Source organism: Euwallacea fornicatus, chromosome 5 (genome assembly GCF_040115645.1).
Source record: "Euwallacea fornicatus isolate EFF26 chromosome 5, ASM4011564v1, whole genome shotgun sequence".
Lineage (NCBI taxonomy): Eukaryota > Metazoa > Arthropoda > Insecta > Coleoptera > Curculionidae > Euwallacea > Euwallacea fornicatus.
In genome coordinates this window covers 2,585,814-2,606,939 of record NC_089545.1, presented here as the reverse complement: position 1 = coordinate 2,606,939, position 21,126 = coordinate 2,585,814, and the positions used below count along the sequence as shown (strand labels likewise).

Here is a 21,126-nt window from a genome sequence, read left to right as displayed (position 1 = left end):
TATACGGTGAAGAATCTTTGACCTGAATCTATGGAAATTTATATCTAGAGGAAATCAGCGTCTTAAATCTTCATATGTGACGTTTAGTGTTTACTGGTTTTGAAAAAAATCAATGCTTCAGCTATTCCAGTGTTGATTGTGAAAGTCCTTTCCTATCAGGCAATTACTTAAAAATACCTGAGGCGAACGGAAAAAAAAATGTTGAAAATGTGGTTCGCAGCCGTGGCCTCCCAGATATCCCGACCTGAACCATTGAGACTTTTTTTTAGGGACACCTGAAATCATTGACTTAACAGCCCTAGTTATAATTCTAATAAAGCTCTTCAATTTTATTATGTTCACACGTTAATAAAGATGAAATTATTAATATATACGACGATTTTCCGTTGACCGAAACGCGAAAAAACGAAAGTACATTTCGACCTTAAATTTAAAAAGTCACTTTACTTGTTGAACACGGATTTCCAGTTTAGCCGTATATTGAAAGTTTCTGTGTCAAAAATTGATCGGCGATGAGCCGATGACGTGTCAAGAATAGGTGTTGTAATTGGTCAGATAGAAACAATCATTGGTGCCGCAGCCTCACCAACCCAATCACAACGCGCAAAAGTTAATGAAGAATCATATATTAATTAGGGACATTAATGGACGATTTCGTGTGCATAAGTTAAAAAAAAAACTTTGTAATGTTGAATTGACGGAAAAACATTTCTATTTTCCTTTTGAAGAATTCGTGGTATTATCTCGTCGACGTTTTTCCGAGACGACATGAGTAAGTGAGCTACGCAACAGCGTTACTCATTAGAGTCATTTTGAAATAATAAATAAATATAGTTCTAATTTCCTCACTTACGTATCGCGGATTTCCATTATCATCCGGCAAACTGATAACGATAATATGATAAAAATATCAACCTGCTAATGAAGATGAGGGAACAGTTATCTGCCTCTTGTTGAAGCGAATCAGCCTGAATTAAATATGTAATATGTCAAAAGAAGTATAATATATATAACTTATAATCATGATTAGGCTGGTAATCGGCACAATTGTAGTTCTTTCGTGCTTCTACCATCACGTGTGCCCTCAGGAATCCGAGGCTGACATTGAGGCCAGACTAGGTAAGATCACTGAAGCACTAGGTAGGTGAACATTTTTATCTCTATCTTATGTGAGGTGATTTTTGTGAGCGATAAATAATGCCGATTGTCATAAACTGTATGTCATTTTTCTATATTGTAGTGTCATACCAAAGATGTCTAGTCGATGCCGATTGCAGAGATAATTCATTTTGCTACGACAACGACAATAACAGAGTAGGTCTCTGTAAGTGCCAAATGGGCTTTGAGTTGCTTCAGAGGAATAGGACTTTCTATTCCTGCCTTACACGTGAGTTAAGATGCATGTGGTACTGCTTATTGAAACGAATGTGTAGAGCTGCATCGAAGGATTAAGTGATTCTGTTACAATGTCAGGCTCTATCTATGTATGTGCGTATATAAATTTTTTTCAATATCTGCGTTATGTAATTGTATAGCGACTTAAATTCCCTTATTTACTTCGTGAGTTATTTAAGGAATTGGAGGTGCATGCGATTAACCACGTTCCCCTTATTTTACAGGGCGTTTCATAATGGCATGTCAAAAATTCAAGGGGTGAATCTGTGGATAATTTTAAGCGAAAAAAGTTCATATAAATGAGAGTCCGTTTTCGCTCGCTTGTCGGAAATGCAAACTGATATAAATTTATTTTTTTAGTTTTTTGTAATAAGTCCGTTTGAGCATTAAATATTTTTATGGACGTTTGATAGCGTGAAATTTATAGACACATTTTTAAAGGAAAAAAAATTAATTTTACCATTGGCGTCCCCATTGATATTACTCTGTGGATTTTAACCGAAAAACAATTTCTGATTTTTTAAAAACTAAAAAACAGTGAAGCCCTAAAATGCGGCTAGACCGACGAAAAAGTAACACCCTGTAGATTTTCACCTTAGGGGCTTCGCCATGCAGCTCTTTAACTTCTAACCAACAAGCATAATTTGATTTGATAGTTCTTAAATATAAAAATATTCGATTTTGTCTTAGTTGCCAAACATAACGAACCATGTCAAATAGACGAACAATGTGTGGATAATCTAGGATCTCTGGCAAAATGCGACACAACCTGCGGTTGCCAAAAGGGATCCTTCTTTTTCCAGCAAGACGGAAGATGTCATACTGCTGTTTGTAAGTACCAAATCGTTGTAATTAATATTGCGCTGTTTGGAATTGTCGTTATTAACACAATTGTTCAATAGATACAGGGTGTCCCACAGGAACAGGAGATGTAACACAATCCGTCTTCCAATTTGAACATTTTAAAGGGGTGATTTCCAGGGCTGAAAGGATGATATTTTGAAAATGACTTTTTCACCAAATGATATCCCTGTCCTTATTAAGGTTGACGTGTTTTGGCGATTTTTTTAGTAAACAATAGAAACGATATTCAGAGTGCACAATTTTCCCTGGGACACCCTGTGCAAAAGTAAATAGTTAATACCTTATTTTAATTGGGGTAGTGCTCGAAGAGTTCTGCAGGACAGACGCAAATTGCTTGTTGGAAGATGGTACTAGAGCCTACTGTACCTATGGTCAGTGCCGATGCAATTTAGGGCAACGTCCTTCTACTGACCGAAAACGCTGCGTGGTAGTCAAAAATTTAGGAGACACTTGCACAGATGACTACCAATGCTCTTTCATAGGAAATGGCCTCTGCAGAGAGGTGTGCAGATGCTCTTTGGCGTACGTCATTAGCAGTAATGGTACTAACTGCTTGAAAGGTGACACAAAGTTCAAAATTCTTATTATCTAGAGAATAATCAAATAACGTCTATAACAAAACATTTAAAATTCTTAACGTTTTAGCTGCGACATATTTCAATGAACAATGTGAGGAAAACGCACAGTGTTCAGAATACCTCCGTGATAGTGTGTGTTCTGGCGGAATATGTACCTGCCAAGAAGGGTACCATGGTTTTGCGAATAAATGTGTTAGGGATGCAGGCGTGGGAATGACCTGTTCAGGTATGCAGATGTTGTTCTGTCGTCAGCAAGTAAATCGAAAATAAGTTCGTCAAAAATTGAGAACTTGCCTACGATGTCGTGGGAGGCGTCACAAAGCGCATTGGATATTTGCAATCATAGGCACTTTACAGTATAAAACACTCAAAATGCGATTTTTCTAAGGAATATAAAGTCATCAGTAAAAGACAAATTTCTCCTGTAATCCCCAATTTGTATCCGTTCAGTAACCCCCTGATGGAATTAATAAAAATTATCAAAAGCTTTATAGCTTAAATGTTTTTATGCTACCGCCCAATATTGAAAATTTACGATTTCCTATTCTGTTTATCACAGTAAAGTGTTCTTTTGCATTTTATTTTTTTAATATAAAATCTAGAGTTTTTTTTCTATTTGGCTTTAGCCACAGAAGAGTGTCTTCCCAATGATAATTACCGAGGTATGGCTGAATGCGTGGAAGGTGTCTGTCAGTGCCTACCAGGAGTCTCAGATCCAGAAGGACGACTTGCTTGCTCATCTGTGAAGTTCTATATTAACGTATTTTTACATTTTTTTGTTATCTTGCCATTGTTTAATTTATTAATGTGAGTGTTTCTGATTCATAATTAGGGACAGCTTATCTATAAATCAACGCTACGTTAGTTCCGTCTGAAAATTCCTACGAGCGCTAATTTTCTCCACTTCAGTTAGTTTTTTACAGGCATCTTCATAGATAGCCTGGCAATCAAGATTCATTAAAGGCATTTCTAAAATCCCTACACTGTTTAGATTTTTTTTTATGCATAAAAGCTGCTGGTAGAATTTCTTATGGCGAATTCGAGTAGCCAAAAGTGCCCACTGAGTGCGGCAAATGATCGACAAAAGCTATCTGTGCCTGTTTCAATTAAAAAAAAAGGACTGACAAACAATGTTACCATATTGCCGCACTGGCGCGTATACCCAAATACGCCATTGATTTCTATGCAAAGGCAAGAAAGTACAAATGGGGTTTTCATTTAAACAGAATTTTTTATTATTAAGACCTCTAACGTTTAGTAGTTTGTAAGTTACTGTGACGCTTATTTTGATAATAAAGAATTTATAATGTGAATGTGAAACATATGTTGCGAATAAATCAAACGATAATTATCAATTTGAAAATTAACGTTTATTTTTTTATAAAAAAATCAAAATGTCTTTATTAAACAACTAACAGTTATAGAGCGCATTTTAATCCTATACCTAACAAGTAAGTATATTTACAGCTTTGGTTCGTAAGTAATATGTATTTTAAACATAGAATCATGGAGATCTAACGATATAAAGACTAATGGAAATGAACGATGCATACAAAACCAAAATTTCCTTTTTTTTACATTTTTTGTAGTCAATTCTCACTTTAATTAGTAAAAATATTTAAAAAAAACTTTAATGCTTCATCAGCTTGAACAAATTCTATTTTCTACTGTAAAACTTAAATAGACATTTTTGTTCAAAACCCAACTGTGTCTAAATAAAATATAGACATTTAGAAAATATGACACAACAGCAACTACTTTTTAACAAGTAGTATTATGGCCTCTCTAACTATTAGAGAAATAAATTAAATCTTTGAATGATTCTACTACGCGCATACCTTTGTATATACACAATATCTTATTTGTGATGGGTTTCCCAGATACCTAATTTATTAAAGAAGATGCGGTTTTCGTGAATGATTGTTACTTTTTTGAGAAAGAAACAATGACAGAAACATTTTTTTTCGCCTTTTTGATGTTCATTGCATAAAGCAATTTGAAATTTGATATGTTCAGAACGCAGTTTTTTCAATTTTTTGATAAGTGAAAAACGCTACCCAAGAAAGTTTTTGATTTAAAATTCGATTAATCAAAAAAAGCAATAAGTAACAAAAATGAGATTTTATATCATTTTCTCTTTAAAATTATATTCTGTTACTTCTTTAACAAGTAAGATATCCAGCAAAAACAACGAAAATTGAACACCCTGTGTATCAATGGTAGAAATAGAAGAGCTTAATAATTTAACTATAAAAATATATATAAGAAAAGGTAATATATTACTACCTACGTGTAAAAAATAATTCTTAAGTACCCATCAAATTCCAACCGAATAATCACACTTTTAGTTGAAAATTATATCACCGTTCACTAACACAAAAATAATAATTTAACAAAATTAAACAACACTAAAAAACGTAACTAAAAAAAGTTCGTTAGTACATACCGCTTAGGAATGACGAATTCCTATTTTGGCCTATACAGGGCGCGGCAAAAATATAGCACCATTTCATTTAAAACTTTGAAATTATTTCCGGAAAAATACTCGAATGTTTAAATACGCATTTTTCAAATAATAAAGAAGATATACAGAGTGTCACAAAAATGAAAATAACTTTATTTGTTCAAATGGAAATTCGAACTGCCAAGAGTTTGTGAAAAAAGCTAAAATGTGTTATTGGATATGATTAGAATTTTATGTAGATTCGAAAACCAAAATAAACGTTTTGGCTTTCTCGTTGAAGAAATAAAGTCGTTATCATTTTTGTGCTACCCAGTGTATATCGTTTATTATTTTAAAAATGCGCATTTTCCAGATAATATGGCATCAGTTTTGAATGAATTTTTTCCCTACTTTTGCCTGGGCCTGCATACTTGAGACGAGTTAAAACTCTTAACGAAAAACACTGCAACTTTACCTCTTTCATAAAAACATAGTTTAAGTATTAAAGTAGAGGGCACCCGAGACTCCTAAGCTTAATGCCCACATAGTCCAAAGTTGTCCAACTGCTGAACCTGAAGAATCTGCAATGGGACGATCTTTTGTATTTTATTATACATCGCTATTCTTAAGGAGTCAAACGCAATTCGTCGATACTCACTAACGCAGTACAAGTTGTCCTCACTAGGATAGTAATCGTCTTGTTCTCTGCATCTACACATTTCCCACCCTTCGGTACCGGTACAGTAAGCGCCCTCAATACATTGGTTGTCATATACACATCTGGAACCTACGTCTGAAACAAAAATATTCGTTTACCCTACTAGTGCCAATAATTATATTACACAGTTAAAGCCAGAAATCAACATTTTCAGGTTTTTTTTCAGGTACAATGAAATTCTTGTATGAGATGTAGCGTAAAAAAATCAAGATTTCCCGAGTAATTTTTAAGATTGTCTAAAGCTAGCTTACCAGCATTGAGCGGTAAAATAGTAGCATAAAAGAAAAAATAACCGTAGCAGTACGGTAATACAAATCATAACCAAGGTGCTAACAGTGCGGCAAAGTGACCACAACCATTCTGAATTAGGATAAAAAAAGGTATTTTTAATCTCATCTGATTGTTTTTAAAGATACTTACGCCCTATACACTTCGTCCATTGCCTGTTGGGTTTATACCCTGGCCCGCATTGGCATGTCCTATTGCTTGAGCAGAAGTACCCTATTCTGTTGCATTGGCTTACGTGAAGACAACGGCCGTTTAAATCTGGAACAGAGTTTTCATGATTAAATGCGTAATGAAAATAAATAGTCATTAAATTGAGCAGATAGTTAAGAAAATTGAGTATAGAGTTCTCGTCCAGTTTCAATCCATTATAAGGGGATTGAAAAACTACTTTCTACACGTGCCTAAGTGAGTCTGCTCCGTGAGTGCCCTTTATCTAAATTTAAGATTTTTTAAATAGTTTTTTGAAACAATAAGTATTCGAATAAATCTGCTGTGACAGTTTCCATGTGTGAAAAAATTGACCATTTTCTAATATTCTCAACAAATGAGGAAACATTACGAAAAATTAAGTCGACCTGAAATACTGAATGGTACCAATACATACTCTCCCACACAAATTCATGATGTCCAGTTGTGCGACATCACAGGCATTAATAATTTTGCAAAACGTTGGACATCGTGAAAATGTGTTTTTTTTAACATTAATTGAATTAAATTAATTACAGGTCTTATCTTCGAGTACGGAATAGATAGCAATAATTTCGTGTCTAAATTACACAAAAAAGTATTTACTGCAATTTTTTTGGGTAATTCGTGCTTCCTCAGACAAATACTCAGCTGATAAATAATTCATAACACGTTTCTCTACAAAATGTTGCTGTTGAAATTGTAGTAGCTGGGCTGGTTAACAGCTAATACCCACCAAGCGTATAACTTGAATATAATAATGCTTTTCTAGGTACATGGTCGCATTAACAAAGGAGCTGAAATTCTTTGAACTTTGCAATGCAAAACGATGCAATTATTTCTAATAAGGTCTTGGTATTAAATTGCCATTAGTTTATTGCATCAAATATGTTATCTGAACTTTGGAAAATAATATAAGCGAATTCGATATTTTAAAGGAGGTGGGGAGGATATTAATCTACCTAGAGTGAAGAAAAATTAAAAAAAATAATAAAAATATAGCGGTAATTTGCCTCCATTGAAGGATGGATTTATTTTTTTTTATCACAAAGAAAACTACGGCACTGATAAGGGAGCTGAAGAGAAGAACGAAATACCACTAGTGGGCATCTAAATGCCCAACACCACATATATATTTTTTAACCAAATTGTTTAAAGAGCATAAACGTTTTCTTTGACATTTACCCCTCTGCGCAGGTAACTCACATTTAGCAGCAGTAACCCAACGCAAAATCACGTCTGCGCACTAATCAAATCTAACATTTCAAGAGCGCCCAAAGCAATTACCGACACACATTCGTCTGGTATCCCAAAGACCACTTTTTCCACGTTTCACACCAATTTACACGCAATAATCTTCTATAAGCAGAAAAAAGGTAAACAAAATTAACGAACCTTGTCTTTGCTGGGCAAGAAGCGTGGTAGTTCCGCAGGCCATTAATAAACAAACCAATATGATCAAATCGGTGCACTCCATGACTGATTCACCGACCTTTTCTTTCATGTGGTGTGAGACGGCCGGTTATCCTTGTGGGTACCTACTGCCCGTCGATGTGCTGCGGTGGTACCTCTCTATGTATTTCTTGTCGGTCTAAAACGAAAAGTTATTTAGTCAAGGTCTGAATATCATTTAAGATTCAAAAAAAAAAATTATGAATTTGGTAAGACTTTTTTGCCTGTTATAAGTTTGTGAAAATGTTATTTTTTAAATGATGACATAACGTTTCAGATTTTGTCGGAAAAATGTTAGAACACTTTTTTGCCCCATTTAGAAGTGACTTTCACAATATGAAGGTCTACAGCCGAGCCCAATATGTACAAAGTTTTAATTCAGGCCCATATTTTATGATTTTTTCAGGTAAAATTCCATTTTTTTTTGCAGTACCTGGGTGTGCAGTGGTGACTGATGATATCCCTTCTTGGCCCCGCCCATATTATTTAAATAGTACGAATAGTGCAATTAATTATTGAGTCCATGACTACATTTGCCAGCACACCCAAGATAATTACAAAGGTAATAAGGAAAAATAAAAAGTATTTGTCTTGTAAACATAATGGAGGGAAAGATAGGTCAGGGTCTATTAGAGCCCATTAAACGGCAATAATGGAGAGATAGCAGGGCAATTAGTAGGACAAAACTGACGGGAGATGAGTATTATATTGCCTAAAATCTTTTCAAAAAGTTTTTTTTATAATATACATGGCTTTCATAATAGTATGTAAAAAATTTAGGGCGTGAATTTATGGTTAATTATAAGAAAAAAGTTCATATGAAGATAGTTTCGTTTCAACTCTCTGTCTGAAATACGGTGTTTTTCTAATAAGTCTGTTCTGATACTAAATACTTTTATGAAAATTAGGGGTCGCAAAATAGGGATAAAGATGCATATTTTGAGGAGAGAACAATATTCTGTATTTCATCAGTGGCGGCCCCATTGACGTGACCCTGAACATTTTAAACGAAAAAAATTATACGCTATTGTTTTTTTTAATATAAATAATTTTTTTCAATGCTCTATATTTCTATGAAAATAGGTCTCTTGGAAAATTTTCATAACGTTAATCCTTTTAATGGAATCTATAATTAAAATTCCGCTTAAAATAGATAAAAAATGCTCATTTGGAGTATTAAAACATGCGAATTGCAATATTTTTTGACATAGTAATTCGATCCTTGCTAGTTTTCAGAGTATCCCGAAAATACATGTCAAAAATGGTATCATCAGATTATTTGGGTCAATATATGATAATATTTCAGCTAATAAAATTATTTGAAAAAAGTATCTCGTTTAGATACTATTGGCAGTCAAAGTTCTTGAAAAAAAGTAGTTTTTGTTGTATCTGAAGAATGCTTCAATAGATTTCAATGGAACCCTTTGTGCATTTATTTATTAGTAGAGGGATTATTTCCATCCAACATTCATGTCTATTCGCAATGTGCAAGGGGCAAGTTCTTAGCATTTTTCGTAGAAAATTGATCATAACTGTTTACTGCATCGCTGCATCACATTGATTATTTTCTGGTAATACGTAAGCTCTTTCTCCAACTTTTCCATCTCTTGGAAAATTTTCGTGCGTTCGAAATTTTATACCACAAAAAATTATTCTCTTTTCTCAGATAGAATACCAATTTGCAATGACTTCGATAATACAATTGTCGATACTTGTCGATGTGAAAGGTGATATCACTAATGGAAAATGTCGCGAATATTTGTCAACAATTTTTCAAGTTTCTTTTGAGATCAATAATGGCGTTCTTTTGATAAATTTTTTTTTCAGTTTTCGTGCAAATGGTTTCACAGTTGAATGACAGGTCAGCCCTTCTAATCTGTGCCGAAGACTGAACTAATAAAAAAAATAAATGCACTAATAAAAAATAATTTAAATAAATAGTGAAAAATCCAAAATTTTAACCATGTCCATCATTTTTTCATCAGAAAACGCCATTATTAATTAAAAAAAAAACAACTAAAAAAAACTTAAACATTTTGATAAAATTTTGAGACGTTTTCTATCAGTGACATCATCGTTCACATCGCAAAGTATCGATAGTTATCAAAGTGATGAAAAATAGGCATTCTGTATAATGCACAAATTTTTTTCTCAGCGTGAAATGTTAACTGTACGCGAAGTTTCCAAAGAATAGAAAAGTTGAAGGTACGGCTAATGTATCATCACAAAAAAAAATCAATACGATGCAGCTACTCAGTGAAAAGTTCTGGTAATTTGTGTATAAAAATTGCTAAGAACTGACCACTTGCGCATTACGAATAGATACGAATATTACATGAAAATTACTCTTGCACTAATGAATAAATGAACAATGGGTTTTGCAAAGATCCATTGAAACATGCTTCAGATATAGCAAAAAACATGTTTTTTTTTTCAAGATGTGTGACCGCCACTAACGTCTAAACGAGACATTTTTTCCAAATCATTCATACTATCAATCTTCATTACCCAATCATTCATTCCCTCACATTCTTTACCCAAATAATCTAATGATACCATTTGTAACATGCATTTCCGGAACATTTTGTATTTTTATAGGTATAGTAAGATCGTTCCAATAGGAACGTAAAACGACTTTGAAAAGGGATCACAGTAAATCTGTACCTACCTTTGCAATTTTCAAATATCAGACAAATTGATACTGAAAGGTGCTTTAACAACGTTAATATTGCACAGTTCATGCAAGGAAATCAGATATCAAAAAGTGCACGTTTTTGTACGAAATGTGTTTCGCTTGCATTCAGATTTTATCAATGGGAACATTCTCGTTCCTGCGACTGAAGTCGGGATACTACGCACTTACTACGCGGGAATGGGGCCAAAGCGGGGGATCCTGTTCCTCTCGGTCCCCTCTTTGGACCGTTCGTTATCAGCAGGAACTTTGATAAAATTACGACCAAAATGGTCCACGTACGTTTGTTAAATGTTTACCTAGTAAAATGCCGCGGCATGTAATATTCCTCACAGGTGGCACCGAATGTACAATTGTGATTAATTATTTTATTTTCGATTATGTGAGTTTGTAAAAAGGTAATTGGTTCACCGAAACGCGAAGGTTTTATATGACGAAAAGTCCTTTTTAAGTTTCTTTGCACACTTCCACTGAGCTATTATGCCACTGAATACTAACTGTGTGCAAAGCACACTGTAGGAGGGTTCAACGTGCCTACCAGGTATCAACCCCCTTTTGGATGTGTGAATAAAAGAAAGGAGATTTAGCATAGGCTACGGTAATTTTTCAAAACTAACCGTTAAAACTTTTCTATAGAGTTTTTTCGACACTTTGTTTCTACTATAATAACACCTCCTTTCGGGAAACCAGAGATTGATCGTCCCATACAAAAAATCTACAGGGTGTTGCGTCACGAAATGTAGAGTGCTAACACGGGAGACTTACAGGCAGCACCGTACACTCTATTTACGCTTTGTGAGCGTTGCGTCGTTAATACTAAAACTACAGGGCGTTCTATAAGTTTCGACCGAAACTAAAATCGTATTTCTATGAGTTTCTAATGATATGAATTCACGCTTTGTGAGCGTTTAAACTGGTATGCGCTGGTCAAATTAAGCTTTTTACGAAAATTACTGGGTTTAACTCGGTCACAGGCGAATTGTGGATTATTAAATCCCTTCAGATTGAGGACGTAACGTGAGGTGACTGCCAGTGGTTCTGGTAAGTAATCCAAATAATTTTCCGAAAAATCCTGAAGCAAAAATTTTTAAAATGACCAGAGCCGGACTAAGACCACGTTTTGACAGAAATTTCGGAGCGCGATTTGCGAATTCTACTATGAAATTCTATTGTCAGCTCTGAAATTCGCAATGGTCATATTTGCGATTTTGCCGCTCCGCAACGAATTAAAAATCGGTTGAATATATTGTTGCGTTTTTTGCGCGAAAGCGCAATGGAGACTTTACTCACGGGCATAGATAAGATGGGCTCCGGACAAATATTCAAACAAATAAAACAAGATAATCTTCATAGCACACAACAATAATATTAAAAAAAAAAACGTAATTTCACGTTCCAATTTGAGGTGATTTTGCTGATTTCGCGAGGATGCGAACAGAGACAAATTTAAGGAAAATGCGGACTCAATTCCGCTTCGCGTTCTTCGATCGACTGCAAATCAGTGTGTCAAAGGACATGCAAATGTGATAAGGCAAATTTAGAGAATTTTATCGAGTTCTCCATAAAATCGGGTTTGAAGAAACTAGGAAAACTACGTTTTTTCACATAAGTAATAAAAATAACTCCTAAAATGCAAAAACTCCTAAACGTATTTATTATTTGCTACATAAAAACCAACATTAAATTAAAACTTCGTAGTAATGATGAAAAGAGTCATTTCAAATTGAAGCCATTTATCTTCCTAACTTATATCGATTTCAAGTTCCGATTAAAAAACATCGGTATCACCCCTTCAACTAGATTGACACCCTTTGTTTGTTTTCTGGGTTACCTTGGATTTCCACTGAACTACTTTTTCAAATAACCACTACAAAGCAAAAATAAATTTACTTGAGGACTAATTTTCCTCAAGGAGGACAGTGCCTTGAGTAAATATGTATGTGAACAACGAATTTGGCAACTCTGTATACATTCCAAATTGCTGTATGTACCAATTATGTTCCAAGCAAATTAAAGTTCATATTTCCTTACGGTATTTAGAACATGATAATTGTTTTGAAGCATAACTCAAACGATTATTATTATTTCATAAAATGATACGTAGGGTGTCCTAAAATTAGAAAAAATAATTTTTCAACTCCGCTCCCTACTTTTTCAGAAGAAAGTCAGACCTGTAAAAGAAATCATGAAATACTAGCAGATATTGGCAATATTTTAACGTCCCCTGTATGGTCTATCATGTTTGATTATCAATTTCGAAATGCCCTGTAAAATCTTTTAATAATGGAAGACAACGATCTTTAATCAGGATTGTCTTTAATGAACAATTAGGTAACAACCAACAGCTAATTTAATCGTATACTAAAACGGTAACTAATGATGAACTTAGATATACGTTTTGTGTTACAGCTTTGGCATTCAATACTAATTGATTTATGGCCGCAGTATCATAACAGTTTTGCTTAGAAAATAGTTAAGAGACTGCATAACAGTTTTTCATCAAGGGCGTGAAACTCAACTTTTACGTCCTCATTTGTTCGTTGCTCTCGCACAATTCGGGACCGCTTGCAGCAGCGGTTTTGAATGTTGGGTTCTAAACCCTCTGTGAAAACATCTATTGTGCATTTCGAAATTTGAACAATTTATACAAATTCAAAATGTTCATATTTTTAGCTAAATTTTGAGCCTTTAAGATATGGCACTGCCTTCATAAAATATTACACACTAATAACTTATTATAATAGGTACCTAGCTACGTTATTTGCCTACATATTTACACAACGATATAGAGGTGGAGCCTGAGGTTCGATCTCTCCTTCTTCTAACTATATTAGATGTACCAGGCGGCCTAAATATCCCTCCCCCCTTCTGTTAACTTTTTAACAAATTATTCCACCACCGTGCATTGAGACGCACGGTATACAGAATGGTCCGTAATGGATACATCTCACTCCTATGAAATTTTTAATCGTGCTATTCTCATGCCTAAAATTCACTATTACTCTAGAGTAGACATTATTTAACAGAGTGGTTAAGAAAATCAAAGAGCATTCACTACCTTCGATAACGTTTGCGACGAACATGCCGATATTCGAAATGACCTTGGAAGTACCTTTGGATTTCTGTTTAAGTACTTCATCCTATAGTCATTTTATTTTCAGTTGTCCACGTCATATTCATTTCAAAAGGCCAACTCAGTACCATTTTGACGTTATAGTCATGATTGCATATTAAAGCGGACGCTTGTTAATTCTCCTTGACTTTCCTATCCACCTAGCGCCGTGATTGTGGCTGTACGTCGAATTTATAGGTACCACCATGTAGGCGCACTAAATTTAACAAGAATAACTGTCAGCAATCACTGCAGTCACAGGACACTAATTAATCCTCGTCATCTCTTTGAGTCATCGAAACAAACCATTAGTCAGAAATACACCAGCCCACAATAGTGATAAATTTGACACGATCATAGCGGAAGATTTCCTTCTTATCGAATACGAGGAATCTGCAGTAGGAAAATCAATTTTATTATGATTGTCATACTCAAAAAATCTACAATGTTTATATACAGCGTGTTCAAAATTATATTTACAGCCTAGTAAACTTGTAAACAGTAGGAGACGATAAAGTTGATTTGTGCAATATAGAGGTCAAATAAAAGCTGCATGGAAATTTTATACTTCTAGTCCCGACTGCGTTGGCATATGTCCAAAATAACCGAATACTTCAATTTTGTCCTTACGAAATAATTAGAAAGCTATTCGTCATAGTCAAAAAGTGAGTCTTTAACGCGATCAGTTAATTATTCTAGTGATCCATGTCTTCTTGAACACGCTGTATGGATCGGTACTCACTGATGCAGTGCAAGTTATCTTCACTGGTGTAGAAATTGTCCTGGTCTTTGCACTTACACTTTTCAAAGTCTTGAGCACCGGTGCAATAAGCACCTTCTATACATTGGCTGTCGTAAAAGCATTTAGATCCAACTACTGCAACAAATGGAAAGTATTGTAGCTTACAATTCTGTGCTTGAATGTAATGATCCTTACAACCAACACACTTGGTCCATTCTCCATTGGGGCGATAACCTGGGCGACACTGGCATGTTTTGTTATTAGAACAAATGTACCCTATTTTCTTGCATTGAGTTATATGGAGGCAATGGCCGTTTAAGTCTGTAAAAAATACTCAGAAGTGTAGAGACAGGAAGTGTGAAGACTACCTGACTTCAAGTTTCAAACTCAATCTTAAAGAGTATTTCAATTTTATAACAAATTTGACTTTAATCTCTTAGCGAAATATTCACTGGTTGACAAAATTATTCACGCAACGAGATCGGGAAGTAAAATTTTACGGGCGAGCCAAATTAATTCTCGCGCGAGCTCTATGTGAGCCCTGAAAACTCGCAGAGCTAAACACATAGTTGGGCGCGTGAACTAGAATATTTGTACCACTCACCTTTAGCTGATAATAGAGTGGCAGGCTTATTTTATGTTTTTTTTTAATGAGATGCTCTATTATAATCTTCTATTTTTCATAGTGTCTAAAGGGCTATAATTTGCGAATTATTTGAAATAAAAGATAGCGATTTGGGCTTTCCTACATCAACGTTATTCCATTGTAGATATTTCCCCTAATTACTATTTTTACAATGATCCACAAAGAAAAATCAGTTACTTGTAGTTTCATCAATTCTTCATATTTTTCACAATGACTCATATTCGCTACTCTCATAGTACATACTCATAATTCCCAATGGAAAATTGTTTGTTTACGTTTAATTTCAATTTACACCCAATATTCAATCATAAACTAGTCGCACAAAATAAATAGCAGAAAAACGAACCTTGTCCTCGCTGGGCAAAAATCATGGTGGTAGCGCAGACCATAAATAGGTAAATTACTGTGGAGAAGGTAGTGCACTCCATTGTTATTATACTTGAAATAATCCAATTTTCATATACAAAAATTGAGTTCCTATTGCCTGTTGGTGTACTTTTATAAATTAGTTGCAAACCTAAAAAATAAGATTATTCAATGTGCCTTACCTAAATCTTTTGTTGATATTTAAGTACCTAATGGAGTTACCTAACGGTACCAGGACATCACTTTAATGCTTTATGAAAAAGGTTTGAAGCAGTTCTATATAATGAATGATGCTTTCCGGGATGATGTGCCTAAATATTTGGGGAACTGATTTGTTTATTTGGATTAATACTTTATCGGTAAACTATGTGTTTACAAAGTTAATATACCGAGACGTGAAAACGAAGTCATATAATTTATTAGAGATACAAATCTTGAGACATAAATATGTAGGTACCGTATACGGTTTTTCATAAACAAAAAAATCTCATGGGAATAACATTCACTTACCATTTGGATTGTAAATCTCAGGGAATTTTCACTCTTTTAATACTTTTTTAGAGCAATTTACTGCCCTTCTGTAAAACTTTCTCTTATGCATGTGACCCAAAATCATGCACATATATAGTATAGAAAAAAAGCAATGCAATCGTTGGAAAATATGATCATGAAAATTATTTTTCTGAATATTTATTGCTAAACTTAGATTACTCCACCATTAATTAATCAGTTGCCGATTTCTTCATGTTTGCATTTAATTTCCTCAATTACGTAATACACATTAAGCTATTACACACTCCAAAACTAACTCCCCAAATCTGCAGAGCCGATATCCAAAAACATTGACATTCCTCAAAGCCTTAAAATATTGTTTCCCCGAAATGGCAAAACAAACTAAGAGGGGTTGGAAAATGGTTTTTTCAATCCCTTGTGTCATCTTTCCGGCCTTGGCCGGTAAAACGCTACTTTCAGGCAGAAAACTTCAACAAAAAGTGCATACTTTCTGGCTAATCGTAAAACAATGCTTTCATCTATCGCTCTAAGAAATGTTCAGTAGGGAGATTAATTCGTCTACTTTATATGATTACTTGATGTTTCATGTTAGCCAAATTACATATTCGTGTGACCGAATACTGTGAAATCCATTCAGTTTTTAAAAAATGGCGTGGAAAGAGTCAAAGAATAATGAAATTTAGAAATTCGAAAAAAAAAACGAAAACCCTGGGGTTCGCAGAATTGATTGAATTTATGAATTAATTAATTTATGAGGAAATTGGACAGAATTCAACCAAAGATGAAGAAAGATAAAATTTAGGTAATAGATTGAAGAACTTAAGAAAAATATTAAAGTTCACTAACGGCCTAAGAGCAAAATTTTCTAAAACACTTTATGGACCAAGACTTCAGAACATACACTACCCTGGATAGTAGTTGGGCGCCAGCTACTCTCATATTAAGCAACACCTATAACCTACTAGGCACATAAAATTTGAAAAACCTATTACTAGTACGTCGACCTTAATAAAATAATGCTGAATTTTTCTTAATTTTTAACACCCGCTACCACGCACACCCCTCAACTCTGCTACTGATCGAGATCGGACACATGCTTACATGAACTTCTTTCTTTATTTTCTACTAGAAAATATATACTTCAAATAGTGCTACATAATTCTGAGACACCCTGTATTTAGCGCACGAAAGATAATTTTTACTTTTGTAATAAAACTACCAAAAAATTAAGTGATTTCGATTTCACAGTATTTTTTTCTAATTATTCAAATTCGACGAATAATCAATCTCCCGATTGCAGGTTTGAGAAGTAACATTTTTTGAAGTTAAAAAATTCAAATTTAACGTAAACTCTTTGATAAAATCTTGATAAATATCTCTGAGCAACGCTACAGATAGGAAAAAAGGCTTAAAAATTAGTCCGAAAATTATCCCAGGCAATGCCTAGAAATTGTAGAAATTCATTTCACTCAATTTTAATGATTCATTGATACTGTTTGTTGATCACTTCACAGGATGGTTTGATCAATACAGAGCAGAAGTTTTGGAAAATTAAGCGACTGATCATTTGTGCGTTTTCTGATTGAGTAAATCAGACAACGATTTCGAGTTTGTTAGTTTGTACGGGTGAAAAGGAGGAAAAAAATTATTAATAAAAAAAATTGTTAAAAATATGAACTGAGAAAACGAACCACTGTTTATGAACCCTGAATATTTGTATGAATTAATGCAGTTGACAAGAAGGGATAGACGGCAAATCGATGAATTAACTTCAAAAAACATTTTTAACTTATGCATTGTCTGGTCCTAGTTAAAGGAACAATTTGAAAGTAAACGATGGAAAAATGTTTAGCTTTTCTTGATCTTTACGTAAATTCGTAGTCACCGGGAACGAAACAACAAAAATACCGGAGCCTTCGACGATTCCGATGCTTTGATCTTCCGAGACACCTCCGGATTGGTGCAGTTTTCTGAAAGGAATCTGGAGATTTTAGTGGGTAAGTGGATTGCTGTAAGCGAATCCCACCCTACCCAGCTGCCAGAACAACGCGCTGAGAGTCTTTAGAAATTTTTTTCTAATTTTGAAAAATTTTACTCGTGAAAAAAATGTCCAAGAAGTAATCCATTGATCCCACTTGGTTTTATAGGAAAAGCAGGTTGATCGTGGGGTGCTGAACATCACCTAATTTTCAATAAACAATAGATCTACTTACCGATAAGTCTGCCCCTAGACTACTCACCGTTATCTCTGCTGCACTCAAGAAACTTAAACAAAACTCACACTACAAATTTGCATCATCCTCGATTATTCTCATGTGAAGAGACACCATTAGTAAATCCATTGACACCTTCCTCATTAACATATTACAACGCACGCAAAAATTGCCAGCAATTATTTTTAATTCTATAGTTTCGCCTAATTAGCGTTCTTCCACTATGGTGGTGATCTGCCTCGACCATTCTTCCAAACAACACATACTTTATATGTTGCTACATGTGGAATGTTGTTTTTTTTTTATCACGAAAAAGATCAGTTTGAAAGTAGTTACTTTCAGCACGGTCATCTGTTTTTCATAACGCGAGTTCAGCATTGGAAATAATGAAGGATCATATTTCCATATTTCTTGCTGTGTATTAATACGGGGTGATGTCCGTAAGATGTATGTGCCGAATGGTTCATGTCTTGCCCTTACCTTAGTCATCCGAAAACCCCGATGAAGGAAGTTGAAACTTGCTTTCTGCACTTAACGACACGTTTTCTGCATTTTCATTCACTTTTTCCTTACTTGTTTCACTCTTTGCGTTCAGACGAATGTCTGCACCACCGCAGTCCACTTTTAACACTCAGACAAACACTCGTTTGTATTTTGCCAATTTGCATGAAAAACACATACTTGTAGGATGGTTCTGGGTTAGTACATACTAAATGTAGATGAACTGTTGGTATTGAAAGTAGGTGCGCTTTAAAGGAGGCTATGATGGTGTTAATTTGCATATGTTAGCATAATGGCTGGAATTTTACGGGGGATTTTCTGAAAATATTTATTGTGATTACTTGCCGTTTTACCAAAAAATAATAAATAATATGCACTTACGATAATTTTAAGTTAGAAATGTTGCTCGGTGGTCATATCGCTCAGTTCGAATGCACACACTCATTGCTGAGCAAAATCACTTCATAGGAGAAGTATTAATTGCTTTAAAATCGCTACAGGAAATTCGAGTTTTGATATACATTTATGTGCGACAACGGGCAAGCATTGAGATAAACTGTTGTGAGTAATTTTTTATGTATAGAGATTTATGGGAAACGACTACAAACCGGGAAAATAAACCTGAAACCGATAAACATACATGATGTTTTGGTATGAAAACATAAATTCCAATATTAACACATTAATTTGCAATTCTCTCATTTAACATTGAGTTCGTATTTTCATTTACATTTATATGCAAAAATGTAAATGAAAACAGTTGTTTAATGACTCAACGCGTCATAGGTATGCAATAGTACTACTTATAAGCGATAGTCTTTAGGCGGCTCCAGACCGATCGCGCCACGTTGTTAAAATTTACTCTGCGCAATGCGACGCGTTAGATACGACAGGTAATCTGCGCGGAACTGCGCCAACTGGAACAAAGCACAGATTCAAATTTTCTTTCAAACATTCAGCGCTAGTCAATGCCACTCCTCGCCGAGCTGCGCAGTTCAGCGCGGCGCAGCTCAGCTTAGCGCAACGCTTTAAGGAACAACATTTGCTGTTGCAACATGTTTCTAGAATTTCTTCGATGTAGACACTACATTTCCTACATTAAATGTTGTTCCGCACTAGAAACGTCTCGAAAAGAGATGCAGATCTTATGGATATTTGATTCTCTGTTGTTGCGACATGTTGAAATTATAATAAAAATAGTTCAACAAAGCTTCTCTGTGAGCGAGCCAATGTTTCACTTTAAGACGGCTTGATTAAGAGTTTGATTAGCAGGCAAAACGGTTAGATTGTACATAACGTGAAAATGTCCAGCATGAAGATATCGTAAACGGTTTGATAAGAGACGCAAAGCTAAATATTCCGATTAAAATTTTTTCTATTTAGATGAAAATTCGGAAATTACTAATCGGAAAAAGAAGATTATAAAGCATCATACAGACACTCTATGGATAATTTAAATCATCCAAAACACAAATCTACAGGCAGAAAATCCATATTTGTTATGGCTGCATGCGCCATATTCAGCGTCATACAGTCGTATTATGGATCGGTCAGGTCACAATATAATCACGGTCATGTTATATTCCGGTCACGGTCAGATCGGAGTCTGGTCACCATTAGGTCAAACACTGAACATTAATTTTTTGTTCCTTATTCACACATGAAGTCACAGCCAAATCACAGTCAACCAATACAACATGTATGGTAGTAAATCAGATTTGACCAAGATTAGAACGGAACCTGACCGATGATATGAGCCTGCTTTAAAACTGCAATTTGGTTTGCATTTTTTGTGCTTTAATTGACATCGTTTGCTTGGGTGCACTGTATTTTTCATGCCTAATCTGTGATATCTTGAACTGAAATAAGTAAAGAAAAATAACGCACGTATTAGTACTTATATCTTGATTATATCGTAATTTGGTATATTTTCAATAATATTTTCATATTTGTTGATCTTACTAAAAGTATTACGAAAATTTGTTATAATTTGCCAGTGCTCCGAAGCCTATAGGACGAAACGTAACTTGGAAAGTTAAAGAAAAAAAATACAAGTTACAAGAAACGAAAACGAACCCATGTTCCAGTAACATTTTTTTTTACTCATCCACACATTCACCCCCCGAATATATGACATATTATTATGAAACGCGCTGTATATACGAACGTTTAAATTCCATTTCCGCATTTACCGAAAGTGACTTATCCTTCAGAAAACACCCTGAGTATAGAGTAGTTTAAGATTGACTCATCCTTAAGGTAGCTCTGTGAAAAATTTTCCCAGTTCTTTATTGCTAGTTTGGCGATATTGAATATATTCGTAAGAGTGAATAGAGGGAGCATTGAAAAAAACGAACCTCCAAAATATTAAATTTCAAAAAAAGAAACAACCTACCTATACAGGAATATTACTGTCT

At 34.6% G+C, this 21,126-nt stretch overlaps 2 protein-coding genes across 14 annotated transcripts; one reads left to right on the top strand and one right to left on the bottom strand.

Annotated features, from left to right (window-relative positions):
- The first annotated feature begins 272 nt into the window (after nucleotides 1-272).
- Nucleotides 273-4,200, top strand: LOC136339376 (prion-like-(Q/N-rich) domain-bearing protein 25). Of its 2 annotated transcripts, none has more exons than XM_066282570.1 (6): nucleotides 273-1,140; nucleotides 1,241-1,387; nucleotides 2,086-2,226; nucleotides 2,559-2,819; nucleotides 2,905-3,063; nucleotides 3,464-4,200. In XM_066282570.1, exons 1-6 carry the CDS (start codon nucleotides 1,023-1,025, stop codon nucleotides 3,646-3,648), a joined length of 1,011 nt encoding a protein of 336 aa, XP_066138667.1. In that variant the 5' UTR covers nucleotides 273-1,022; the 3' UTR covers nucleotides 3,649-4,200. The 2 variants fall into 2 exon arrangements, with proteins under 2 accessions (XP_066138667.1, XP_066138668.1); XM_066282571.1 differs by having other exon boundaries at nucleotides 757-1,119.
- Nucleotides 4,186-19,609, bottom strand: LOC136339377 (fibrillin-1-like). Of its 12 annotated transcripts, none has more exons than XM_066282578.1 (6): nucleotides 19,091-19,609; nucleotides 18,689-19,027; nucleotides 15,463-15,633; nucleotides 14,666-14,791; nucleotides 14,471-14,605; nucleotides 12,916-14,121 (listed from the first exon to the last, which is right to left on the bottom strand). In XM_066282578.1, the coding sequence occupies exons 3-6, from the start codon at nucleotides 15,542-15,544 to the stop codon at nucleotides 14,021-14,023; spliced, it is 444 nt and encodes a 147-aa protein (XP_066138675.1). In that variant the 5' UTR covers nucleotides 15,545-15,633; nucleotides 18,689-19,027; nucleotides 19,091-19,609; the 3' UTR covers nucleotides 12,916-14,020. The 12 variants fall into 12 exon arrangements, with proteins under 12 accessions (XP_066138670.1, XP_066138669.1, XP_066138674.1 ...); XM_066282579.1 differs by lacking the exons at nucleotides 18,689-19,027; nucleotides 19,091-19,609 and adding exons at nucleotides 15,692-15,793; nucleotides 18,236-18,665; XM_066282573.1 differs by lacking the exons at nucleotides 12,916-14,121; nucleotides 14,471-14,605; nucleotides 14,666-14,791; nucleotides 15,463-15,633; nucleotides 18,689-19,027 and adding exons at nucleotides 4,186-5,876; nucleotides 5,939-6,073; nucleotides 6,419-6,544; nucleotides 7,868-8,063 and having other exon boundaries at nucleotides 19,091-19,485.
- Nucleotides 19,610-21,126: the final 1,517 nt, after the last annotated feature.